The sequence below is a fragment of the Tubulanus polymorphus genome, chromosome 9 (assembly GCF_964204645.1).
Source record: "Tubulanus polymorphus chromosome 9, tnTubPoly1.2, whole genome shotgun sequence".
NCBI lineage: Eukaryota > Metazoa > Nemertea > Palaeonemertea > Tubulaniformes > Tubulanidae > Tubulanus > Tubulanus polymorphus.
In genome coordinates, this window is record NC_134033.1 from 12259503 (window position 1) to 12285759 (window position 26257).

The 26257-nt window shown below is 39.7% G+C and overlaps 1 protein-coding gene across 1 annotated transcript; it reads left to right on the top strand.

The window, feature by feature from the left end:
• Window positions 1-2504: 2504 nt before the first annotated feature.
• On the top strand, window positions 2505-21170 carry LOC141910792 (acetylcholinesterase-like). The gene is made up of 5 exons (XM_074801600.1): window positions 2505-2600; window positions 17272-18183; window positions 18224-18909; window positions 19280-19473; window positions 20895-21170. The coding sequence occupies exons 2-5, from the start codon at window positions 17299-17301 to the stop codon at window positions 21089-21091; spliced, it is 1962 nt and encodes a 653-aa protein (XP_074657701.1). The 5' UTR covers window positions 2505-2600; window positions 17272-17298; the 3' UTR covers window positions 21092-21170.
• Window positions 21171-26257: the final 5087 nt, after the last annotated feature.

Sequence of the window (26257 nt, forward strand, 5' to 3'; positions counted from 1 at the left end):
TCGCTCGACTCGGTGCGAAAGACATTTTTAGGAGACGCTTTCCACTGGAAGCAATAGAGTTGATTGAATTGTCACGTAAACTACGTAAGGAGACTGCAGGTATTCTGTAACACTATAGATAATCTGTTTGACGTCACGGAACACGCGAGTGGTTTATCCAATAGCGGAATGGCATTGTAAGTAGAGAGGTTTCATCCGTCTTGAGAGCACCGTTTACTGCAGGAACTTGTATAAAATATAACCTAAGAATATTTCTGTTATCTAATTTTCTCATTTTGATTTTAAATGTTATAGTTGGTCTGATTTGCCGGATTGAATAAGACGTATAACGATGACACACACGAGCCCAGGGTAGCTGATCCAGGAAAACGTTAGATCAGATTACATCTTTGTAAATCTATATTTGTTTGTCCCCGCAGTTGTTCCTTATCGACGCGGATCGCTGGCCTCTGTCGCTGTAATAATATATCACTTATTGATCTATGAAATGTTCATTCCTCGGGTTATATTTCAGATACAATTTTCTCATGTTACCTTGTTAATTTTTCTTTCATATTAACATCAACTAAGCAAGATTCCTTTCCGCTTTCACCCCGATATACCGGAATATGCTCCTATTTGCGTCGTATTTCCAAAGATTCTCTGCAGGAGCATTTCGTCCACAGGATCTCCGACTAAAGCTACCCACCTTTGCCACGTTTAAATTAAATCGACCCTCATCCATATATGGCTGGCTATACGGGCCTGCTTATTTCATATCGATCTATCAAATCACGGGTATCCAACGACAAAAGTATCCAAAATAAGGGACAAAATCGACCGTTGTTTTTCTAGTCTCACCTCCCTGGTTATACCAACGCCTTTCGTTGATTCGTGTTTTCACTTGAAACGTTTGCTTCTAGAAACGCTTGTCAAAACTGTTATACTGAACGTACGAAGTTGGCAATTACCAATTGGCGAGCGCCGTATGTTTTTGATTTCATTAAAACCCGTCAGACCATATAGAGTTGACAAGAGATGAAAAACCGATATTACTCCCCGTGGTAATCATGGCATCAACTGTATCGACTTGTATCTTTACTGCATATTGATTGGATAGGACAAAAAAAAAACTATATAACGCGTATTGATCGAGCAATTGATGTCCGTTGGGATTTGACGACTTCCAAGTATTAACTGTAAAACACACGTCGTATGAGCAACGCCTAAGCTGGTCGAGAAAAACGTTTAGAATGACGCGTCGACTCGTCGCCATTTCCTTACGTTCGAAGTCGTTATGCAAACATATCTTGCGACCATCTTAACCATTTAATCACTTCTTCAGACAGACTGTTATGATAAGTGAGTAAGGAAAAAACTTATCAATTGAATTCGGTGCTTTGGGTGAACTCTATTATCAATTGCGTATATCTACAGGCATCTGATCGCGCTCCTTTATTAGCAACGTGATCGTTTTTGGAACTCCAAAACGTCTATTCTGTTGTGAACACGTGATCGAAACACCCCCCATCACCAGTTCGTCTGCAGAACTCGGTTGGAGACTATAGAAGCATTGATATAGTGCGCCTTCTGTATAGACTGGTCGCCTGTCCAATTCTGCGCCACCTGCATTCCCAGTCAGAATAGTCTAACTGAAGGTAGAGACCGGCAACCAGTCTACATTCTGTATAGTCGACTTCGTATTTCGATATTCATGTCCGATATCGGTTTGCTTATCACTCGTACTGTTTTTTTTTTCTACGATTGTTGCCCGAAGGTAATTGACTGTTAGTTCGTTCATTAGCGGCTTCAGTCGTCGCTTCGTTCGCGCTCTCCGCTCATATATCCACCGCACTACACACACACACACACAGTAGTATCTACACAGCACCTTCCACTGACGCTGAAGTGTTGTTACGTACTGGCTGCTATATAGTGCCGTGAAAATACCTATCTCCGGAAACAAGCCGTTAATTTCCGGATATTACTGGCTATAATATGAGATATATATTTCAACATATCCGTTACGCAATACAGATAGTAGATCGTCAACTTGGTAAGATATTCAAATACGCCATTTTCCATGTAATGTCTTCTTTATATGTCTCCAGTTTGCAGGGAATTGTTCGTACTTATCCATTTATTCCTGAATATAGCGATATGCAGATATATCGTTATATTCTGCGATGCGATCTAGGTTATCTTTCTGAATATACCAACTGGAATTTTCTGCGCTAGCTAGTTTGCATAAAATTTGCATACGTTCACTTGGGTTCGAATCCTAGCAATGGAAATGACCGACGCGTGTTGGGCAAACGATAGTCTAGTACCTAGCCGTCGTTCCACAAACAACGACTGGTAGTCATACTAGGCAAACGACTGTTTAATGATATTGTAAAAAGCGCTCATTTCAAATTAATGATAAATAATAGGTAGGCCTATATATAGTTTTGTAATTCCCGCTAATCTGGGACGGTCACGGGACGACGTCAAGCTGTCACTATTAAAACAGTACTGTATATGTATGAATGTTATTATGCACGCGTATATATGTATAACAGCGCAACAAACACAAGAATACGAGCCTTTAAGCGGAATATCTATTACCCGTTGCATGGAAGGTACGAACGTTTTAGTTATAGCAATTACCGTAATGTTACCAAGTACCCTACAGTTGGTCTACCTGTTGTCTCCCGCATTCTCAAGTAAGCGGCGAAACGAAATCGAGCAGCCTCTACTTATCAATTTGAATTGAATGAGTATTCGAAGTGGGCAGTCCTATTACTTAGTCTTATTACTGTAAGTTATGGTTTAAATGCTGAATGTAATGCATTAATGTACTGGTACTCGATATAGATAGGTTGCCTATATACGATATGATATATACATATTTCGTTACAAACATTATAAGGCAATATATATGTACATTGTATGCATCATTATCTTAGTCACGCTATGTACCTGCGGGCTTAATTTTGATTTTTGAAAAAATCAAGCGACAAATAATACAGAAGAAGTATGTCATTGTGTCGTTCGAGCCCTAGAGATTGCAGTTTACGGTTTCCACCGCTTAAGGCGATTGAAACGTCGGGTAATTCGCTATCAGGTATCGCAGCGTTATAACGGAAACTGTGTTAGAAATATTCTCAGTTACTTGTGAACGATGTATATATCGTTATGGATGTGTTTGTTTCAATTTCCGTGCATTTATACATGTATGTATATGTTTATCGAGAAAGTGCCGTTCCGGGCTCTGTTATTAGCAGGCTTTGTAGTCGATATATGCGTATAAGATGATTACCTATATCACAAATGCAACAACACACACGTCAAGTCAAACATCGGTCAGTAACAATCAGATTATAGGTAACACAACGATAGGAAACCTTTCTTTCACGTCAGTTCAAGGTAAGATTCGGGTCAACGTTGTTTGTGTGATTACATCGTCGAGAGTGTGGGAATTCTACCGGTCCAAATTGACGACGTAATTCCGGACCGTCCGTGAAGTTGGTATGTTAGCTCAGATCCGTGGTGTATGATTTTCGTGACTGCATGCACATATACGTCACCAGCCTCGGAAAATGGCGACATATTCATCGCGAGATCACTTGAAAAATAAAGACTACTTATCGAATTCCGTGGTAACCACTCCAGCTGGCGTGGCTGGTCACTGATATCATCAATTAGACAAAGTCTTGACTTCTTTCTTTTTCCCAGTAAATGATTTTTCTCCCTAAAGAGAAATTGACCCTTCTAACGCTGCGACGCGACGGATAGTCGGTCGGCATTTTAGTGCGTCTTCTATATAAGAGCGTTTTGCTTGAAAGCTTCAAGAATTCCGACACAAACAGGCGGAACTGCTGTTAGCATTAATCTCTCGTCATTAAAATTGCCAACGGCTATGGATTTTTTCACATGCATTGAGGGCCGTTAGTATTGTGGAAATAAGCATCGGTAGCGTTTCAACAAAAAGCATAAGCTCTAGTCTACAAAGTACCCTCTCCATATTGACAGTATTGGCATTGAATAATAGCGGAGAGGCAAAATAAATCCGGGTACACCGACTTACAAAGGCAACCGTTTATTCGACGCCCGTCGTGTAAATCATTTAACAAGTCGAACCCGGATGTGGCGTCATTGTCGGCCGCGCTCGGATTTCCGGAAAGCGTTTCCGAAAATTCTCGGATTATGCCGAACATTGTCGGGGATTTCCGGTGTTTATTCTCCGGTATCGAGGCTCGATTTGTTGCTTAAATCCGATTTGCATTATCCGAACGAGTAAATCAACATGATGTTCGGCCGGTTGCGAGTCGGCCTCGAAGACTTCAAAGCGATAAATTAGCGTCGTAATAACTTTCCGATCGAAACAACAATTCATTTATTCGTTATCCCACTATCCCACAAAACGGCGTGACGAGCACTCGGTCATTAATCATAGTACATGTAGTTTTAGATGTAGCTCCAACGAGTTTTGTTACGCTGCCAAAATTAGTTCTTTTTCAATGAACTTTGAAGTGAATTCTTAGGCTTCCGAATCCATAGCTCTCACAGCACCCACCAAATGTACATTAAATTAATTTTTTTCTACTCAGATATTGGTATAATTGCCAATAACGATGATCTTTTTAAGAGAAAAGTTCATTCAGCCTTCATTGAAATGTAGAAGAAATCGAATGTGGAAGACCAAGTTACTACAAATGAACTCGATGGATCCTCGCCTGCCATTAGTAGAATCCTCGATTGCCACAGGAGGTGTCGTAGGTTCCCCATTCGTATGGAACAATGTATATATATATATATATATATATATATATATATATATATATATATATATATATATATATATATATATATATATATATATATATATATATATATATATAAAAATATATATATATATATATATATATATATATATATATATATAAAAATATATATATATATATATATATATATATATATATATATATATATATCACCTCCATATTGATATTTTCTGTAACGTTTGACTCGGTAATTGCTAATATATTCAGGCGTCCTTTGAAATATTGATTGACTTCAAAATGTCGTCATCGAACGCGATTGCGTTTTAGATCTATTTCAGTATCGAGATGAGATCATAGACCGTTTATAATATTTCCAATAGCAAGATTTCAAAAAAAGGAAATTCCTTTATTCATACGCTCAATCGAAAAGATGTACACAATGTACTTAATCTTAAATCCGTTGGAATTTATCTTAATCTGCTCTGGGTTAGTAGACAGCTTAGGATTCTTTTAACAGTGGTTACTCTTATTCATTTGGTTGATTGATTGGTTGGTTAATTTTGAATTCATTTTGAGTTCTGTACCTTTTTCAAAACCTACCACATCTGCCGGGAACAATCGGATATCAGAGTACAGATATAGAAGTGTGATCGGCAGACGAATTTACAGCATTTTTTTGTTTAAATCGAAGTTCATTATTGGAAATTCCCATTACGGTTCGTTCAGACAATCTTCCAACCAGCCTGGACCGGTAAGCGACTGGTTGGGGTTTATTTTGTATGCAACCTGAAGACATCGAGCTTATGTGGATTTCGACAGGGGTCTTAATGCGGCAACAACCACCGCGCCAAACTGTTTTGGCAGGGATCCTGAAAGGCCACTGAACTAACTTTTTGGAAATTTCGGCGTTTGTCTAATCGTAGCCGCCGTCTTAAGACTGTTTGTCGACCACATCCGGCATGGGAGATGGTAGCTAATGACTAATGAGTAGCAGTAGCGATGGCGACACACCGCACGTAGCTAACGAAATGTGCCACGCGAGACCGATGAAATGATCAGGGGAACTAATTCACACACAGAAAACGAACAACTTCCCGGCTCGCGCCTGGAATACAATCGATCTGAATCCAGTTGAGGATTGCTCGTTTATACTCGGCATCGTGCTGTTGAATATATACGATAAAAAGACCACTTCGCAGACGGCCACGGTCATGTCCTTCATTAATATTAATCAGGGGGTCTGGACGAAGACGTCGTGCATGTACCGTAGTGCGAGCTGCGTAATGTATGGCGAATAGGTAATCCTGAAATACACGTTCAGCGAATTCTAAAAAACCTCTATCCTTGCAGATATGAATATATATTATATATGCTATATATGTATATTATTCATGTTTATTGATTGAAAAGTAGGGATCGGTTGACGGTAATATTGTGTATCCCTACGCGAAAGCACATATGGCTACAGAGTTCCACATGCAAGATTATAGTAAATTTATGGAAACGCATTATATTTGTCGATGTCGGCGAAGAAATCTAATTTGCAGGCTCAGTGCCGCGTCTTTTTCCTGCCAAGATAAGTCGATAACTGCCTCCGTGTATAGAAACTCTCTATATGCAGTACGTATTGAGCAAAATGTATGGACATATCATTTATAAATATCTCTGTCTCTCTCTCAGAACCTGTACTTCCTACCAGGCATATTCTTTACGGTCTGATTGGTATTTCAAGTCAGGGCGTTTCGAGTTGACCGAGACGACGGAACTCGTGCAGAGTAAACATACTATTCACTAGAAAGATTGTCAATTATTTATTAGATCATTGATAATATTTAAATATGTATTTACTTCTGGTTTGAGTTAGCGTTTGTTTAACATTTTCTAGCTTGTGTCGATGTCTTCGAGTTCGTCTTCCAATTCTCCGCATAATCCGTAGAGTATAAGGTCGTGACGACAGTACCCGAACATTATTTTCGATTAACACGAATTAGGTTGTGATGTCTGAACCATCATGTTTGGACGGACATTCACCATTCGCGAATAATGTGTGTTCGTCCAGATTTTGCCACTCAAAAGGTCATCGTGTGAGGAGGTGGGTGACAGCAGATTGATTGCTGCGTGAGAACAAGGATACCCGATAGGTGGGCGCTAAAGTAGGCGAGTTACGGTAAGGTTTTACTCACGCGATTGAGATATATTCACGATGCCTAGAATTATTTCAGAGCGTCGTTGCACGTTACCGCGCCGCGCGATACACAGTAAATCACGAGGTATGTACGGCACTGATTTGGTGTAGCAGTCATTAATAACGCGGGCGTTAAGTAACCGCACAATGGCGGTTATAATGTTCCGTCGATTATTTTAACGCTTCTAATCCTCTCTGGGAATGATAATAGATTCGGATTTATCGTGCGCGAAATTCTCGCTTCATTTCTAGTTGTAATGTGATTTATCAGTGGCTCCTAAACTGCCGCCGGATAACGGGGAATTCGCTGAGGCAAACGCGAATTTTGCAGAAGCTCCGGTTTCGAAAGCAATTCGTATCATTGTTTCGCTTAGTAAAAGAAGAACGCCTGTCCTTATACGTTATTAACGTAACTAGAAAACTAACTATCGACAATTAAGGATCAATATAGTTATTTTAAATTTGATCAACAATTGAATTGAATTTACCGGCAACCAGTCTAACCAGGCTGACTCCAATATTGAAGGGGTATGGAAACATCAACTCAAAATTCATTAGCAAAATTATTTATTATTTATATTTATTAAATAGTAAATAAGAATCATTAAATATATTCAATAATAGAATAATCGCCAAAATTCACAATCGTAATTGTTATCCTGATACGCCAATTTTGATGACGTAGTGCACATCGACTCACATAGTACCCCTTATATAAAGCATAGTGTCAATGAATATAAGAACATTATTGTAATGGTTTAAGAAAATATCGTCAAAAATATCTGTTCAACATTGCAGGAGAATGACAGTGACAGCTATACTGCTATGATTTGTTTGTTAGAAATGGCCGGATGTATCGTAACGTATGTCCCATCGCCCATTATAGCAGAGATACATCGACGTTACATGACGCTATACCATTGGTTTGACTGCCATTCCCCTCGGGGTTTAGCGCTTTGAGGAGTTGATAAACAGCCAGACTTTAAAACAAGTAGAGCCTAATTTGTCTCGGGAAGAAATTTCATTTGAATAATCGTCTGAACGCCTGCAAACGCCGGTCTAGCCATGTAAACTAAGAGACCCAATCGTCATAAGACACATTCCCCAGTAGGATTTTACTTTTGAGGAAGTGCCAGTGTCTTTTGAATTTTTTGTCTGCAAAAGTCGAATGGTTACCAGAGTTGCGTAATGCGTTTTGATTAAAGTTCGACATGCATATCGGCATACATTACGCCATTAAAAGGACCGAGGAAGACGTAGATTATTGTCTTTTAGTTATAAAGATAACTAGATAGCGCAGAAATGCTGACGATAAGCGAACAGTGGCATATAAAGGAACTTTTACTATTCTTGATAGCTTGGGCAGATTTGTAATGCAGAAAAACGTCGGCTTCAAAGCGAGATTTGACATTGGAAAGGACTTCGACTATTTTTCTCGATGGTTTGACCAAGAGTGGCTTCCTTGGAAATATGCATGCACGGTAAATATGTGTGTACTTGCTTAAGTCGTGGGCGAAAATCATGTTGAATTAGTCTTAGATTGAAGAGTAAAATGATGACTTAACCTAGTTCGCTTGTACACGTATTTAAGAAATTCTCGCAGTGAAGACGCATTTCCCGAAAAAGCGTAATGCAAAACCTTCGATTATGTTTCTAAGAATTCGTATCATAAGAAGGCGTAGTGGGGCAGCTCCTTCCAGGGTACAGTGCACCTCTAGGCAGACGCGTAACTCGCGTTACTGAGCTCTCGTATCCGGTGACGACGAGCGAGTCCCGTGATCATCCAGGTTAGGATTGAAAGTAAAACTATCGTTTTTTGTATTGTTTTACATAGTCTTTTATCATTTATAGACGTAACATAGTAAACTTAGCGTTGATTGGCGTGACTGAGTAGGTTAGAGCATTCGGCTCTGGGATGCCTGGTCGTGTGTGTTCGAACCCCGTACACTGTAGTGTCCCCGGGCAAGACGCTTAACTTTGTCTCTCTCCATTCAGTGGTATATGATTACCAAGTCTGGTAGATGACTTCTGGGCGCTCGAAAGCAGTTCTTGTGTTACATCTCCCCCCGGGAAAGTTGACTTATAGCTGGGATAATAAAACCGTAAAACAAAGAATGAACGCGTTTGAACTGTATTGAATATTATTCGTGCGCTCTGTATCATTTTTTATGATGATTATTATTATTAGATTTCTAGCTTCTGGCATTTCTAGGCCTTTCCAACGTTTGTTCTGGTCGATCTAGGACGTGTGATAATCTAACTATGCACGAGTGCCGACATTGGAAGTAAAGTTATTTTCAAACGATCAGTCTCCATTTAAGGTTCAATAAATTTAATTAAACTCGTTTTCTGGGCAAATACGGCGTTAGTGTTGGCTATTCGTTTATGTATCGCCTGACATTATGCACGAGAACTACTTGAAATGCATGTATACGTAGCCTTGCTGTCTTGTGTGGCTCATAAAAGTCGATTCGTCTTCGGTCTTTCGTCTTAAGTGGAAATCAATGTCGAGTGGATTTCAATTCGCGGACGCATGAATACAACATCTGCACGCGGATTGATATTCGCTGTTTTTAATATCGTCTAATCCACCTGTGCGCGCGCGTTCTTAAAGCCTTGGAATCGCCGTGGCATCTTAATCGCGTCGGCGGTTAAACGAACCATACCGAAAAAAACAAACTACAGCATCAGCATCACCACGGGAAACTACAGCAGCATCAGCATCACGACTTTCAGCATCGCCATCACCGCCATTTCCAACATCGCCCCCATCATAACCATCACTAGGGAATGAATATGACGATAATCACGAGAATAACAATATATAATAGTAATGTCGGATGAGAGCTTGAAATGAAGGTCGGTAAGAATGCAACTATTAATGTGGCTGAAATTATGTACGACGTGTACTAAGAGTATTATGTTTTGGAAAATGGAACGTATCAGTTGTTTTGGCATTGTTTAAACAGTACATCAATTATAGCTAGAAGAGTTTTATTGATCATTTGTAAGCGTTAAGAAAAAACAGAAACATAAAACTAACTGAACTTGCCAAATGTATTTCCGGATAAAGGAGGTATATTTGATATTCGTGTAACTGCAGGGCAATTCCGTCGATCCATTTCCTGTAACTGTATAACTGCATTGAACTTTTTGTCGTAATGAAAATTCGCGCTGGTAAAATCGAATTCAAACGATTAATTTGAAGTAACACGTGTCTATGGTGAAATGAAGATATTTACGTGCGTCTAACACGAAAAGGTTCAAAACTAGATTATGAAAACCGACTGGACAGAAATCTCCGAAGGTCCCTGTGGAGTGTTGGACGAAAATTATTGACTTCACCTCACAAACCCCATTGGCCAACTGCATAGACGGAACTTAAGCCCCTAAGTGGTCTTATGTCTTGAAATTGGTCTTAAGTTGTTTGGTGTTAGTCTAAGTCATGGCTACGTGACTGATCCCTGGTCTTATGTACAAAAGACGAGTACGGTACAAAAAAAATTATACCAACAAAAATACACGGCATGCCACCGAATAAAGATAAAGGCTGTTTAGTAAATCCAAAGACGGTTGCGCATTCATTCGGCCACTGATTAGGGGTTTAAATGCTTTTAGCATGACCATCAAGCCCATCCCCGAATGGCAAGCCTCTTCGAGATCGGACGCGAGAGATTATCGCCTGGAAGCTGTAGATGGTGTTACCGATGTAATCGTGGCATACTGAGAGACTATGATTAAGATTCTATCGGGCGGTTTAATGTCGGCATATAGCCGTTATATTGTCACTCAGTAATCACTTCATCCCATCTCCTGGGCACTGACAAGTTTCATTATGCAACTTGTGCCCCGTCTCGGCGGACCAATTAACAGTATACGGTAATCATTAATAGAACCTTGGCCTGCCTTCTTGGCAATGACTAATGACCAACATTCAACAGTTCCCCATAACTTACCGCGTTTATACTCCGGAATTTTTACGCGGAAATGTCCACAAACGTCGATGTCTGCTCGCTTTATTTCTTATAAGTGTCCATAAGTGCAATTATACCGTAACCGCACGTGACTGCCTTATCTAAATGAAAATTTAATGCATGAATATTTGGATGCGATAGATTTGGCAAACATAGCTGCCAAGCTGCGATAACGGGTTTTCTGCACCTTTCACTGAATAACCCTCAGCATCACCATCACCGCCATCCACCACCGCCTTTTCCAGCATCACTTTTACCACCATTTCCAACATCTCCGTCATCACATTCTCCAGCATCACCATCACATTCTCCAGCATCACCGTCATCACATTCTCCAGCATCACCATCACACTCTCCAGCATCACCATCACAAAAATAACATCAGGGGAGCCTGAAATGAAGGTCTGCACCAAGGATGCAACTATCAATGTGGGTGAACATTTCGAACGGGTACACCGAGTTTCGTGCTACATGTCCTAAGTATTTGGTAAGGAACCGAAAGGTATTCGTACCCTACTCAGTACTTCATTTAGCAACAGAAGAATATTTCCGAAATGAACGTATCTAACAGTTGAAGCAATGTGTTCGATGTATTGGTTTATTTTTATCTGTGTTGTTTGAGGAAATGTTTTGACAACGATGCCAATAATTGTTATATTACGAGTTTGCCATGAAAACAATTGCCTCGAGCAAACTACTATTATTGGATTGACGAAGGGATGCTTTTTGTGCCGCCCATATATCGTTAGTACATACACAAACATCGTATCTAATGATTCGTTCAATCCTTTGCGCTTATAGATATTTTTTGCACTGATGCCTCGAACTCATTTCGAACGCAAACCGTGTCAAGATTAGAGGTAGGTTTTTTAGCTTTTCGTTCACTGCGGTATAAAGAGGTTCTTCGTTTTTAAACGTAAGAACAATCTCAACAATATCTGCCATACGCTGTGCGGTTAGTGCATCATGCGTCGAGGCATACGTTACAATATATATGTTTATTGGTCTGATATCGGGTCTATTGATCTACGTAATGATTTGATGGTGTATGTTGTCGACAATGCTAGATCTGCTATCACACCAGATCGATGGCCTGTCGGACTGTATGTTTGCACACTCCACTGACCTGGTAGTTGAACGTGTGTGAAAAAGGGCAATATTGTCCAACCAAAAAAATCCATAGTTAAACAGCGCTAACCTTTTTCTACCAATTCTGCTTTCACGGCGGTCCCTAGTTTTGGTGAAGATTAATTACAACCACGAATATCAACTGTAAGCAAAATGGGTGGATCTTAGATGCAACAGTTTCACTATATTGAGTAGCAGCAACCTTTTCAGAGCACGTGCCATGTGGCTCGTACATGCCGCGGCATCGTACAAAATAAAATCTAATTACTCCGTCGAACAGTTCGTTTCTTATCCACGGTATCATTAGCATTGTGCTCGTTGGCTGTTAACTACAACAGCCGTAATTTCAACGACTGTTCTGCTAATTTCTTTGGGGCTTGATGACCTGCAAGGAGTCGCTCTGAAATATATCGGGTTCGGCATGTATCAAGTACGTACGTAATATGTACGTATCTTTTCTCTGCGCCATAAAACACGATAGACCTTTCGAAGGTTTCCATAAACGAGTGACTGGCATCAGTAACTTAGTGAAAACCAACAATATAATACAATTTAAAAAAAAACTATAAGGGAATCTGACGTTTGATAGAATTGATTCGAAACAGCCGATTCTCTTCTATTTTAATTTCTATTCTATTTTTCCATTTTTGGTGGTTTCCCTTAAGACCTTTTGATGTTTGAACGATATATGTTTTTAGCTACATTTTGCTAAAAGCTATGCTAATCACCAAAGCGTCGTATTGTCAGTAGGACACTTACGTCATCATTATTATTCGTGTGTGATACGATATCATTGGCCTTGTTCTTATTTTCGAACGTATCATCTTCGCATATCTTGTTTTATTTTCACTGGCCTGCTTACCGGTTACGTTCTGGAAAGCAGTACGGTCGGTTAGACCGATTTATTTACCCGTATCTGCACGTTCACTAATAACAAACCTCGCATAGGTGTACATATCAATTACATTCGTGTGGATATAAAAAATTCATTACAAGTAGTAAGTCATATATTGTACTAGCGTTTGAATGAAGTAGCTATTGTTTCGGTGAAGAGTGCTTTCCTACGCGTGTTTGCCTCTCGTCGCGGTTACACTCGCCGCGGGATCGTTACACTCCTGTCGATGGCAGTCGCCGATATATAAAAGTAAATAATATATACGTATATTGAAACTCGACACCGATGATGGCTTCGTTTTTCGGTAACAGTTTGCTTTTCCCGAAATAAAAACCCATTAACTTTCATCATTTTTTTCCGCACAAACACTTAAACACGCGCATAAGATCGATATTCTGAAAATGTAGTTATTCGTCATACGCCTGCTAAGCGATTGAGACATTAATGGTAGAAGATGTTGCCCCGACGTACTTGAATATTGTATATTTACTTTTTTAAGAAGGACGCAGTCGTACGTCGAAATCATGCGTTCCGGTTTATGCTTTTACGGCCATCTTCAGAGATTTATTTCTAATACTTTCTACAAAACCGAATTGATTTTGTAGGGTTCACGCTTCGTCTTTAAGACGTCAGTTATCGGTGTATCCTTACTGCGCCAGGACTGCTTACATTATCAATTAAAACAGAGGCACGCTATTGTGTAAATAATGTGTCTCTTCATCTCAAGGTTGAGATTCTCGAGGTCAATCAAGTCTCAATCTGTGACGTCATCAGTTGCTGTAGATACTACCTGCAACGCACACACACACACACACATATAGTCGGTGCTTCCTTCTAGAGTCTCCTTCGATAATACTTCAAGGCTTCGTCCGACTTGGTAGCTGCACGTGTTGACTATTTCGTTAGGAGTTGAACAATGCCGCATAGATTTCATTTGAATTAGTTACTGATGGAATTAAAGAAGTATGTTTTGACATCGCGTGGTATAAAAATGTCGAAAAAGCAAACATTTTACATGAGATTTTATAACGTCCAGATGTATGAACAAATTTAATTCATATTTCTCTAATATGTAAGTACAGTTAACTTGTATATCTTTTATGTATGATTTTGTTTAATAGCTTCATGAACTTCAAATCATTTTCGAAATACGTCTAAAGACTCCAGTCAATAACGTGCCCCTTTGCAACACATCGCTAGAAGTGTATCATTTTACATTCGCTACACTTCAAACTATTTCGAATCAAAAATCGAAGTTCTTGTTCCTCGCTTTGCATACGCGGGTAGCCTTGTTTCGCGTGCTGGGATTTATAATTAGTCTGAAGTAGCTCGAAGCTCGGTGCGTATTTAGTTTTCAGGTAATTACAAAACGTTCATACTAACCCGATCGACTGGTGGTTATTTCCTCCTCACCTGGTTGATTCATTATCTCGTACGCGTATGCATGCCGGTGACTTCAACTTGCGCGTTGGATCCGACCGGTTCGCTTAAGATGCAGTAACGAATCTGTATAATTACTTTCGAGTAAAGTTTAAAGGATCTTACTCACTTCGTTTAGAGTGAAATGTCAAAGGTTGGCCGTTAATCGAAAACATCGCATTGATGTAAAAGGAACCCGATCAATTTTACCACTTAGATGTCTGCGCCTCGAAAGAAGAGCCTTATGCTTTTAAGTACCAATGTATTGTGTAAACTTTCTTATGCTTTTAAACTATACCGTAGTTGATATATCTAATTCAACATATGATTCTTTTGAATTTTGATTTTTTACGCTGAATAAAGTTTAGTTAAAACTCGAAGAATTACGAGCTGTAGGGGACTCGAATTTAACTGGAGCTATAGACTGAGATATAGTTCATTTTCAATCACTTTGAGTATCAACCCACAACTATCCGACGAATTTTCAAATAAGTTCATTTTCGAATATCCTAACATCTTAAGTCACAAAACGTCAAATTATAATGTGATATGTATATTCGCAAATTTTATCGATTAGTCGACCCGACCGACATTCTACCTAAAATCAATTTCTTTACTCAATAAAAACGCATCTTTCAAAATGCATTTCGTTTCCGAAAATTCCCGCGCATATCTATATAGCACACCGATAGTACCTGGCTTGCGAAACGTGCTTTTTGCTGATACGTCACGTAAAAAATGAATATGAACTTGCACGTATGAATACATGTGAATGCGAATTTATATCACTAGTACGCGTTATATATATATGCTATTCGTGGTTTATAAATATGCTATTAGTAAACACCTTGCTAAAGATAGACGCAGTTAGCTCCGATTTGAAAGACATTGCCAACTGTTCTACACACCAAAATACCCATCGTAGTAGAGAAGAGGGAGAGAGAGAACGTTCACTATACGACGGTCTAATTATGATATCATTTGTCGTTTCGTCTCGTTAAAGAGCCCGCCAGGTACTGACGATAGCGATCAACGTATCCTTGTTACTTTCTCATCTTGTGTGAAGAATACATTTCAATCACTCAAGGCACAGGGGCTGCTTCCAATAATCGAAACTTTAAGCCTAGCGCACATCGACACTGCGATTGGAGACAACTAGTTGCTACCGAACGATTACCCCGCGCACATCGAAATCTAGTTACAACCGGTCAGTTGCAGCAACTGCATGGCGCGTGTCGATCGTCGAAATCCAGAGCGCGCACATCGACGGATATGACTGCGATTGAGTACAACCAGTTGCTCAAAAGTAGAACATGGGCAACTGGCTGGAACTGGAGATAGATCGACGCTTACCAATCGTAAGCTCGCTCACATCGACACATTCAAGCAACTGATCGTATCCAGCCAGTTGCTCTCATGCGCCGAAAACTGCCTTGCAACTAGTTGTCTCCAATCGCAGTGTCGATGTGCGCTAGGCTTTAAGTCCAAAATTTGTCTTAAATCTTAATACTGGTTGTCCAATTCGTTATACCAATAAGATAGTCTAAGACTGGTCACTGTGGAGCAAAACAATCCTGGTAGTTTTGAATTCCTTCTACTACATGTACTTAAGTCTCAGGTTGCGTTTGGCATTAGACCAAAAATGAACTCGACTTTCCAAGTCTTTATTGGCTTCAAGACATAAGTATTAAGCTAAAGAATCAATTTAGACCCGAAATAATGATAGCGGATACGTGTGACCCTGAGGCTACTGTCTTCTCGCTAGATTATGTCACCCTGTCGATTTAAGATGACTACCTTGTGTAAAGCCATTTGGTGTAAACTGGATATACATCTCAGTAAAGTGTGCATGATATACAATCGTCACTGTAGACTCGGCGATCTTTCTTATCGTAAAAAAATAGTTCGTCCGAATTGGCGTGTGATTAAAGTTGGTGCTCTGCGGTACTTAGTTTTACTTTCATTCATCATTACTCGTCTCCCGGGACACGGTTTCACTAAAGCGGAAACCCATTCCGTTCGTCGACGAACCGGCGATATGTCCTGGTTTTATGTTGGTCGGGTGCGATTTAATGAAGCATTCGCTCGTCTATTTTTGACTCGCGATAACGCTTTTACGAGTAGTTATCAGCGAAATGCATAAAACAGGCGAATATTGGCGGCATCAGAAGAAGAGAATTGAATACCATGCCACCGACCTTAAATCTGACTCATCGTTTCTGCTAATACGTCTACGCTACCGAGAATTGTCTTCGTCACCCGTCTTACTACTCGGAACTATTTCGTTTTTTTCCGATCCCGAGGAATAACGTTATTAGCGAAAACCGCAGCGATGTAACGAGAATGAGACGGACATTGAGACAGACACGAGATCGCGGACAGCAATATATACTTGTATACAGTTGATATCATGCATCGGTTGCGCTGTAGAAAAAAAACCATGATCAATAAGATCATTGCTGTCGATTCGGGTGCCTCATTTCGTTGGTTCTGGATACCCATGTGGCCGTTCTAGGCACTACTGCCCTTAAGATCGAAACGAGTTGTCCCATTAGCATATCTCCCCTTAGACTGGTCTTAGATTTAAGCCATGTCTATGGAACCATCCCAATTGCATTTCTCTACGAACGTGATTGTCTATTATCGCTCGCTATGCGAAGTTCACGAGTAAGGGGAGGGGGAACCATTGATACTGATACAATTTATTGTTTTTTTGAGTTCTCTCAGCAGGGATTCGAACCTACTGGCTCAGTGGCCGCTTTATAAGGCTCGAATTCCTGCCGAGGGAAAATGTGTCATATTTCGTCGATCTAAAATGCTTTTAGAATTGAATCAAAAGATGAATTGTAAAATCCAAAAGATGAATTGTGAAATCATCAATTAGTTCCTCGGTTGATGTTTCTTTTTTTTTCTATCTGATTGTAGGGTAGTAAGCTTGTCAGCGATGTGACCATGGATGTCAGGATACCATCATACCGGATTGAGCTATTCGGGCTCCTGTTGCTATGCGTTACGATACACGTGACCGGTGGATATACATACGAGTCGGACCCGACCGCCAGGCGGCGCGACCCGACGGACAGGTACACGCACAAAGGTCGCGTGCGCGGGACATCGTTCAATTTCAATGGTAAAACGGTCGACGCATTCCTTGGGATTCCCTTCGCCAAACCGCCGGTTGGAAATTTGCGTTTTAAACATCCGCAGCCAAATGACCGCTGGGAAGGCACCCTCGATGCAACTAAACTACCTCCGACGTGCGTACAAGCACCAGATTTATCCTTCGGAAATTTCTCAGGTGCCACAATGTGGAACCCAAACACTGTAACGCAAGAGGATTGCCTGTATCTAAACGTATGGGTGCCTAGGACTACCCCGAGACTCAAACGATCTGCCGTGTTAGTGTGGATATTCGGCGGCGGGTTCACGACAGGTAGCGCCACCTTGGATGTGTACGACGGGCGCGTTATAGCGGCGGAAAGGGAAGTTATCGTCGTTTCGATGCAGTATCGACTCGGCTTTCTGGGATATATGGCGCTCGGTATACCGGATGCTCCCGGTAATGCCGGTATGTTTGACCAGTTGATGGCGCTGCAATGGGTTAAAAACAATATCAATTATTTCGGCGGTGACTCGAATAACGTTACGCTATTCGGTGAAAGTGCCGGCTCCGTCAGCGTAAGCATGCATTTGTTATCGCCGTTAAGTCGGGATAAATTCGCCCGCGCGATCATGCAAAGTGGCGTGGCTATCGGCGATTGGGCCACTACGACGATGGAGGAGGCAAAACGTCGGACTATACAACTGTCGAAGCTGGTAAATTGCACTAGAAATAGCTACGAAGCACTAGTAGAGTGCTTGCACAAAATACCGCCCATGGAATTCCCTAGTAGAGTGCTTGCACAAAATACCGCCCATGGAATTCCCTGAACATGAGTATAGCATCGTACGAGGCATCATGCAGTGGCCTTTCGTACCGGTCATTGACGGCACATTTTTCATCGAACCGCCGACGTTGTCGTTAGAGCGCGGAAACTTCAAAAAGTGCCCGATACTTCTGGGCAGCAATAGCGACGAAGCGACCTACTTCATGTTGTACGATCTGCCGGACTACTTCAATCGAGAAAACGAGGACGCTTATATGACCAGGGATAAATTCATCAACAGCATGGAGCGATTCTTTTTCTACTATCCGCAATATCCGAAGGAGATGAATCGATTCGGCTTCGACGCACTCATGTTTCAGTATACGCCTTGGAAAAACGTGCACGACGGAATAAAAAGTCGCGATAACATCGACGACGCCGTCGGTGACTATCATTTCGTTTGCAAAGTAAACAAATGGGCGGAAGCCTACGCGAAGTTTAATTTGCCGGTGTATTACTATTATTTCACGCATCGTTCATCGATGAATCCGTGGCCTCGATGGACGGGAGTCATGCACGCCGATGAGATACCGTACGTGTTCGGCGAACCTTTGAACATGAATCTGAAGTATACGCCGAAAGAACGCGAACTCAGTCGCAAGATGATGTCGTACTGGGTGAACTTCGGTAAGACTGGGTAGGTACATTTATTACTATATACGCGACTGTTCTATAAGCTCATAGTTCCTTGCTTTGATGTTATCCTTTATGTGAGCCACCGATTGACCGTTATCAGTTATCCTTTACTGGCAGGGACTATAGCCACGGTTACACGAGCGTTCTTGGCCAGGGCCAACCCGTTCACACGGGTGTAACACTTGGCATGATCCGAAAAGTCGGACCGGACCCGACGAGCTAAACCTGAGCCTGAGCTGAATTTTAGCACTGATCACTGGTTCTTGGACTCACTTCGATTATAAGTTGATAATAGAAATAAATATTGAACATTTGGACAAAATTTTGGCAAAATCTTCGCGTCGCTTAACGTTTGTTTCTTTGATTTTCAGAGATCCGAACAATTCGCCCCGCTATGGGCTGCTCAACGAGTGGCCCATTCACAGTCTGCGCGGCAGGGAATACCTCACTCTCAACACAGATACCCTCGATTCGCCGGACAAATCGAAAAATATCGGCCACGGTCCGAGGTCTCGCGCGTGCGCATTCTGGAACGACTATTTACCAAATCTGCACGCGGCAACAGGTAAGCGATACATACAGTGTCCGGCAGACGATGAGGCTCCGATTTATTAGACGAGCAATACCTGCCTTATGTGGACCTTTAGATACTAAAACCTTTTCATCGTAGCCATAGCTATGAATTTGCATGCAATCTTGAGGCTTATCAAATTTAGATAGAATGGTTTTCATCTTTTTGGTGCAATGTCTCACTAATCTTGGTTTGATCTTTGAGACATGTGGCAGAGCAGTGACAACGAGGTATACTCGGCGCACACGGCTTAATCGCGATGATAATAATACTGATAATAATAATGGTGATATCCCAAACTGCCAGGAAAATTGATTGGATATGTTTCCACCTTCGGGAAATCAACGTCATAGCAGTGTCGAATAGATGGACAAAGAAAGTTCGAAACTCTACATTTATCCCGAATCGCATCGACATTTTCTAATAACAAATTCTGTTTGTAGTTGGATCATCGAGTATTGCACAATGGGTTGAGGTTTTATCCGAAGATGGGTCGATATAGGTGGTGGGTCAGTTTGCTGCACGGAGTGTTTTTTTATCTGCAATCGAAAGGGCGACACAAGTCGGTATTCCGAAGCCAAATTAGAAATTAAAGCCAATTCCGCAAGTTTTTATCGTTCTATTCCACCAGGAGGACAAACGAAGACCCATCGATGAAAAAATGGCCGCCTCAAACGCATCCTATGACAGCATCCCTCATTCCAACCTATGACTAATCTTCTACCCTGAATGATTCGACAGTCCCTCGTAACCGTCTTTCAAAATCAAAATCTTATTCATAATTTTCTATATTAAATGAATGGATTACATAAAAAAAGATTATTGATACCATATACATGGAGGCAGCCATCTTTTCTGGTAAGGTATCCATATGGATGAATGGAGCGTACGTGCAGCAAACATGAACATGATTTATCAATCGGCACTTGATATGGTGATTAGGTATCTACTGTTTAATCTGGTGAAGGGATATCGATGCTAATTGCTAACTATTTCTTACTCTACCCACCTTTAAAAATCCTATACGAGTCTCTATTCTTTCGCCTAACACGTATGCACGCCACCTAGCGGCTGAGGATGATATCGGATATTTTTCGACACTAACAGGTAACTACTACTAACATGATTTCATCAAATCGTAGTTTATTAGTAAAGTATGATAAGAGACAGAAAGGAATGCAAAATCTGCAAAAATATCGTTATCATCGCATTCCTGTTTTGGCATCTGGACACACTTTCACTCAATGTCTCATGCATTTGAGCACTTTTGATTCTCATTATATTAACCAATGTTTACTAACTATGTACAAACGTATCGAAAACGACGACCGTTGATTCAGTCGCAGATGACGAATTCCGGTTAGATTTTTGAATTCGAATTCAACGGTTTAGTCTCGCTTCTGTTTATTTTTCAGAGCCAATCAGCCTCGCCGAACGCCGTTGGAAGCTTCAGTTCAACGAATGGAGCACTCGGTATATCGTCGAATGGAAACGTCAGTACGACAATTTCATCAACGATCAATTGAAATTCTGTCGTCACAATTTTCCAGTTCTCGATATTGAGCGGAGTTCGGCGGACGATTTTATCGACAACACCACCGAAGGCACATGACGCAACATTTCGCCGCCCGAACATTTCTAATAAGATATTTATTTCTGAATTTCGTCCTCCTCAGGGTTAGATCTTTCCTCTGAGATATATATATATATATATATATATATATATATATATATGTATGTATATATATATATATATATATATATATATATATATATATATATATATATATATATGTATGTATGTATGTATGTATGTATGTATGTATGTATGTATGTATGTATGTATGTATGTATGTATGTATGTATGTATGTATGTATGTATGTATGTATGTATGTATGTATGTATGTATGTATGTATGTATGTATGTATGTATGTATGTATGTATGTATGTATGTATGTATGTATGTATGTATGTATGTATGTATGTATGTATGTATGTATGTATGTATGTATGTATGTATGTATGTATGTATGTATGTATGTATGTATGTATGTATGTATGTATGTATGTATGTATGTATGTATGTATGTATGTATGTATGTATATATATATATATATATATATATATATATATATATATATATATATATATATATATATATATATATATATATATATATATATATATATATATATATATATATATATATATATATATATATATATATATATATATATATATATATATACATAACGATAAACAAATGCCTCTTGTGAGATGATTTTTTTTTTAATTTTCGTAAACCATGATGCATATAATCTCATGAACAGTTAATACTTTTCAATGGTGCTCATAATGTAAATTGATCAATCATTTGACAAGGAACTATTCTTTCTTTCTTTGATATTGATATAACCATGAGTGTTCCCGTGTAAAATAGTAACTTAGTTCTTCATGGTTATTTTCAAAACGATAATTTGACAGTTAATGTGCATATTATGTAAATAAACCGTTTTCCGGATTACCGGTAGGTAGTGTTGGCAATAAAAAGGCATACACGAACAAGGGGTCGATCCATGGACGGACATTTTGTCGTGCCTTACCCGAAAGAGAGCATGCACTTTTCCTTTAGCCCCTTTGGTTTAGACTGTGATACAGGAGGCCGGACTAATGCAAAAGAACATTAAGTGTATAATGTACACATATCACAGATATAATCTTGACTTCGGAAGGGGAGTGTCAGTGCAGGTGTACCCCGTCTCCAAACTTCTTCCGATAATAGCTTTTGCGGCCGAAGTGTCATCGTTGCAGCGTTGGCATTTTTTGGTTGATGTGAGATCCGTTGTGGAGTAGGGGCTGGTCTGATCGAGTAGGGGCTGGTCAGATCGCCGTGCCCTGGTTCACTGACACCGGCGGATGTAAAACATCGTAAAGCGCTCGATCCCAGTTTGGCGTATTTTTGTAAATTTTCTGAAGAATGTTTTCTAAAAGTGCTGAATAAAGTTTTATTACCGAATCAACAATTAGACATTCATTTTATTCATCTTTTTTTCTTAATTTTCATTCAGTTTTTTCTATATACAGCGGCCCTCAACTCGGTTTCCTGTAAGTTGAAAGACGATTTTTGGATCCGTTAGCCATACTGAGGTGAGGTGTACGAGTCTCGCCATGACTTCCGGATCGAATCCCAGTCGATGGAAAAAATTGATAAATTCCGGACAATATTCTCTATAGTTCCTCAATTCAATTATGAATGAATGATCGGCGAAGAAAGGCTTTTTCGTACAAGATAGTGCAATAATCAAATACAGGAGACCCAAGAGAGGTCAAAAATTGACTTCTACGAGTCTGGGCCCCTCACAAAGTCCCACGTAACTATAACCTCATAAACACATGCACATGCCCTATAGACAAACACAAAAACATTGAGGCACCCGACACAGGGACGCTTATAGACTATACCCCTCTAGTTCCATCGACCTCCTCACCTCGCTGGATCGGTATTGCCATCTAAACAATGCATAAGTCGATAATCCGCGATGTAAGATGCGTCAGTTTATTATCCAGTGAAAACTGAATTTGTTCTTCGTTATTTTCTTCTAGCTAAATACCACGACCCGCGTAGTCCAGGCTGTTCGAGGAGTAACAGTACGTCATTGCGGACGAGCGTTGCTCTGGTGCTTTCCATTTCGGTTGCTGTTTTGATCGTCACTTCGCTGGTCGTCGTATCGGCGTCACGGGACACCGATCACTAGGAGACAGAATGACGACCATCGGTGAAAAAGAGGAATCCCAGTTTAGGCGCACGCCAGGTACAGACCGACAACGGAACCAGGTTTGCCTTTAGAAGAAGCAAGTTTGCCTGCAGAAGGTTCGTCGAAGTTACGATCGTGGCTTCTAAAAACATGAAAAAAATATAAAACAAAATGAATACACGTTGTAAAAATTGTAACTTAGATTAGCAGTAGGCTTTGAAAAGGAATGCGTCGGTTAAAATGGAATGTTTCTTCCGTTGGTGTACGTAGTGAGTACTTACATCGCATTATTGGCCAGAGTTGCGTTCAGTGCCAGTGGTGACATTGAGAAACGGGTATAGAAAAAAACATTTGTAAAATACGTATGAATATGATATGTAGAAACTCGTACAAACATCAGGGATGTTTTCAATATATTGATAATAATAATAATGATAATAATGATAATGATAATAATGATGATAATGATAATATTGATAATAACGTTAGATCACTGTTCGGAAAGAAGACAAGATATAAAAAGAAATAAATGGAACGGAACGAATACGAATGGAACGGTTTAAACAGTAAGATTAGAACTGTACACATATTATCACAATGTAGATAGTTTATTGCCTATTTAAAGTATTTATACTGAATTTACTGATATCATAACGATGCATATATATATATATATATATATATATATATATATATATATATATATATATATATATATATATATATATATATATATATATATATATATATATATATATATATATATATATATATATATATATATATATATATATATATATTAAAATGATGTATTGTTCTCATTTCTCTCCCTCCACTCATTTGGGGAACAACACAACGTGTCACGTGTCAGTCACCGCGATGATGATTGGATATTGTGTATTATATTGTAAATGTATATGTATAATTCGTCGTCGAATGTTGGTATAATATGATGATAGGCGACTTTGCGATATTCCTGGGCAGAGTTCCTTGGACATAGAATAGAAGAAAGAAAAACAATGCACGGCATTATCCGAATTTATGGCGGATAATAGGTTAGGCTACTGCACTGGCCAAGATTTGATCAAGATCTGATCGAGATCTGACACTCACGATGCAAATCTATTCAATGAATGTGCAGATCGCAATATCAGTGATGATACAACTAATTAAAAATCCCAAAATTGTTGATTGACTTTAAATGTTTATTTAGAAATGCTAGAAATATTTCGGGTGGTTCCTATTCGATGCTCGAACTGAGATGTCGAAGGCAGATGTTTGCGCACGCGCGCGATATGTGTAGCAAAATCGAAATGTTAAATGTAATAATTGAAAAGGATGTTTTAAAAACTGTGATTTCTTACTGAAAACTAAATGATAGGTTATGGCGTTAGACCATAATGGAGTCCAAACGGTAGCAAACTTCATCAGCTAAAAGAGTTGATGATTTGTTATTTGACTAAAAATGTGTTTCGATAGATCTGTGAACAATTGAAAATAACAAAGATAGGATCTGAAGTAAACAAAATAACAATAATCGAAATGAAATTTACCACGAAAAGAAACAGAATGACATAAAGAAACGTTTAGCCTAACTCAGGTCGCATAAGACCGGGTCGCAAACCTGGGTTAGGCATCTTTGGCATTTCCTTTGTCTAACATACGTCGGCCATTTTCACGGGGCATCTTCCTCCACGTTATTCTCAACGATGTCAACGTGGATTATTTGTAAATAAATGATATGTAACTACGAAACCACAGGGGCTCGTCGCTAACTAGGTATCAATTATAACTTACGCCTCAATATTGCTAGAGTTGATATTTGGGCCTCCTGTCCGTCAAGCCCATGTGATGAAATCATTGTAATAATTGTTTAAAACGTGAATAGTTCTATTGGTCGTTGAGGTCAAGCGCTTTGCGTTACAAAATGAAAAAGCCCAGATGTTTGACTGACTATTTGACGTTGCACATGGGCGGATCTTACTAGACGGGAACTCGGGAGTCTGGACGACTCCTGCAATGTAAACATTCGACTCCCAGAATTAGCATATTTGCGGATTCATATTTTACAGAATATCCTCAAATTCAGGGGCGCCTTCTTCCGCTGCTCGTAACCTTTGGCACTTCAGCTTCGTTCGAGGACTGCCTATCCTATTCTTTTGGACCTTTCAATTTTCTTAGATCCGCCCCTGTCGCAAGGCGTCTGCATGGCATAAACGTGAAACAAGGTTGCATGGCATTAACGTGTAATATTAACATAATTATATAAAAATATCTATAATGACGTACATGCCCTATCGTTTATCTGTACTACACTTGTATTAGATGCCAAGGTCTGATTTCACGCTTCTTTACGTCATCGACGAAAATGAACGTATAACGTATGTATATCGTCTGCTAAACGCTTTAAACGTTTAGAAACTATAAACGTAATTCTTATAAACACAAACACACACACACACTTGTATAAGATCGGAACATTACGGACTACTTGTAAATAATGGATTATGCTATTTAACTATTTAAACGTGATCGTATATAAAACGTGTATTTAAATCTTATTACTTGTAAAACTTAGTAAAAAAAAAACATTAATAATATAATGATACTAGTAGATAATTAATGTTGGGTCACTCCATATATGCAAAGTGATTAATATGAATACTACTAAGAAACATTTTCATATACAAATATATATATAAGCGTAAGATAATATATGTACCTCTCCTTGTCAGGACGTGTACCTTGTTGAAAGCTTTATAGACTATTCAAATTCTAATTAAGTTAGTGGATCGGATGGATAGGACCGACTCTATTATCAATCCGGACACGTCCGGGTGTCTCCAATTTCACGGTTTCATCGTTCACGTGATCATCCGGTGGTCTCCGGACTCTCCATTCTGGCGTGGTGGTTTAGTTTGCCGAGTGGAGCCGTGCGGTAAAGAAGATACACGTTCAGCATAGCATTAACAGGCAACCAGTCTAGATTCAGCAACCAGTCTGTTAAGTGATAGTACAGT

Excerpts from the sequence above, each read along its gene's own strand:
- LOC141910792 (XM_074801600.1), top strand. The coding sequence starts at position 17,299 with ATGGATGTCAGGATACCATCATACCGGATTGAGCTATTCGGGCTCCTG. Across the intron at positions 18,184-18,223 it reads TAAATTGCACTAGAAATAGC|TGGAATTCCCTAGTAGAGTG; the intron begins TACGAAGCACTA and ends AAATACCGCCCA. Across the intron at positions 19,474-20,894 it reads AAATCTGCACGCGGCAACAG|AGCCAATCAGCCTCGCCGAA; the intron begins GTAAGCGATACA and ends TTTATTTTTCAG.